Source organism: Crocuta crocuta, unplaced genomic scaffold (assembly GCF_008692635.1).
Source record: "Crocuta crocuta isolate KB4526 unplaced genomic scaffold, BGI_CrCroc_1.0 scaffold81, whole genome shotgun sequence".
NCBI lineage: Eukaryota > Metazoa > Chordata > Mammalia > Carnivora > Hyaenidae > Crocuta > Crocuta crocuta.
In genome coordinates, this window is record NW_027527808.1 from 3,510,928 (window position 1) to 3,512,885 (window position 1,958).

A 1,958-nucleotide genomic window follows, 5' to 3' on the forward strand; every position below is an offset into this window, starting at 1 on the left:
CAGAAGAGTCTGAGAATATCTACCTTACCAACCCCGTAGGTGATCTTATGCAAATTTCTAAATTTGAAAATGACAGAATTAGGGAGTTCTTTATTGAGACTCTTGTATTTTGTTTCTTCCTCAGCTGAAAGTCAAGTCCATAAATCTAAGCAACCTCATAGTATGTATCTATCCCCATGGGTTCTCATAGTTTTCTAGGCAATATAACATGATTTTTCTCATTTTACCAAAAAGTAGAATCTTTCTCATAAGCTTTCTGAACAGTTAAGTAAAGCTACAGGCACTCTGACAAATATAGCAATCTGGGTCGTGTGACATCAGTTTCTATTAAACAGCTCTGGAAGCTTCCAAAGACTCTTCAAACTTATTGTGCTCATATCATGGAGAATTTTCTTTTTTTAAAAAAGTTTATTATTTATTTTTGAGAGAGAGAGAGAATCTGAAGTGAGCTCTGTGCTTATAGCAGAGAGCCTGATGTGGGGCTTGAACCAACGACCCCAAGATCGTGACCTGAGCCAAAGTCAGAAGCTTAAATGACTGAGCCATGCAGGCACCCCAAACATTCTCTGGAATTAGTATAAAATAAAGCTGATACAACAAATGACTGGATTTTCCATCTTCATCCATTGTACCAACTCCAGGAAAGTCTGAAATTAGTGTAAACTTCTGGTTTAGCTAAACACTAAAATTTTAAATTGAGATTTTCTATTCACTTTAGTATATTCAACTCTTTATTTTATGAGCACTTCAGTTGTTGTAAAACTCACCTTCAGAAAAACCACATAATGGGTTGACTAAGCCTCTAAGATTTCTTTCCTTTAGGTCCTAAAGCAAAGCACTACTGATGTGAAACTACTCTTGAAATCAGTGGGAGTTGCATACATTTAAGCAGCTCTTATTTAGGTTAAAATCTATTAAAATGTCTACAATCAAAATGCAAATAAATTATTTGAATTACACAATAAAAGACTAATTCCAAAAAAAGATTGTACTTTCCCAGAGTCCTGGAAAAGGAATTAGAAAGAAATAGTCATGCAGCTTTCTCAGAAATGATCTTCCCAACCAAAGCAACAAAGAACATTTCTTACCCAGAGCTTTCATGTAATCATCAAAATTCTCACTGGAGACGAGTTTCCAGGTGCCCAGGAATCTGTTGCTCATTGCGATGGATGAGAATTCAACACAGTTCTAGATGAGATTCAGGAGACTCAAATAAGATGCTGAAGCCTCAGAAAATTCTTTTCAAAGATGTCCAAAGCATGTGACTCTCACAGTGACCCAATGGGGAAAAGCAGTGTCAGGACTCCGCAATGAATCCTCCATTAGGACAAAAGAAAGTCCTATATAATGTTTCCTTTAGTCTCCAAAAAATTTTGCAAGGATCAATGAGAGTACTATTTGAACCTTAAAAAATTTTTTGGCCAATCTTACATTTTTAAGAAGTGCTTAGTTCCTTAATGCTTTGGAAAAGACTCCATGAATTGAATCTTATACCAAATTGAACTATATGAGCATGAATGAATGAGTGTGTGTGTGTGTGTGTGTGTGTGTGTGTGTGTGTTTAGGCATCTTGGTCACTCTCAATCCTGAGTCTGCACAATTAAGAATTCTTATTGAAAGAGAAGAAAGAAAGGAAAATGTCCATGAGTATTGTGACAACCGCCTCAAATATGTTGTGGGAGAGAAATGCAGGAAAGCAGTGTGAGGAAGTATTCATAGGTAAGGGAGGCTTGGCATAGTTCACATATTCCGGGCGGGCAGAGTGGGCAGACAATACGGTCAGTCTATTACAACAGAGCACAGAAATTGTATTCATGGATGGACAAGAAGTAGCACCAGAACACACCCTTTGACCACAGCAAAGAGTTTCATCTAAAAAATCCTCAAGTCGAAATTAAGCAGGTTCTTAGTTAATATAACAACTTTGAATTTAAGGCCTTTAAAATAAATCTTCAGTA

The 1,958-nt window shown here is 36.6% G+C and overlaps 1 protein-coding gene across 1 annotated transcript in view; it reads right to left on the reverse strand.

Moving 5' to 3' along the window:
- LOC144240342 (myelin P2 protein) overlaps positions 1-1,161 on the reverse strand; it is a 3,789-nt gene extending 2,628 nt beyond the window's left edge. The window contains exon 1 of the mRNA XM_077774654.1: positions 1,089-1,161. Coding sequence (XP_077630780.1) covers positions 1,089-1,161 — 73 coding nt within the window. The remainder of the gene's footprint in view (positions 1-1,088) is intronic.
- Between the last annotated feature and the right edge of the window lie 797 nt (positions 1,162-1,958).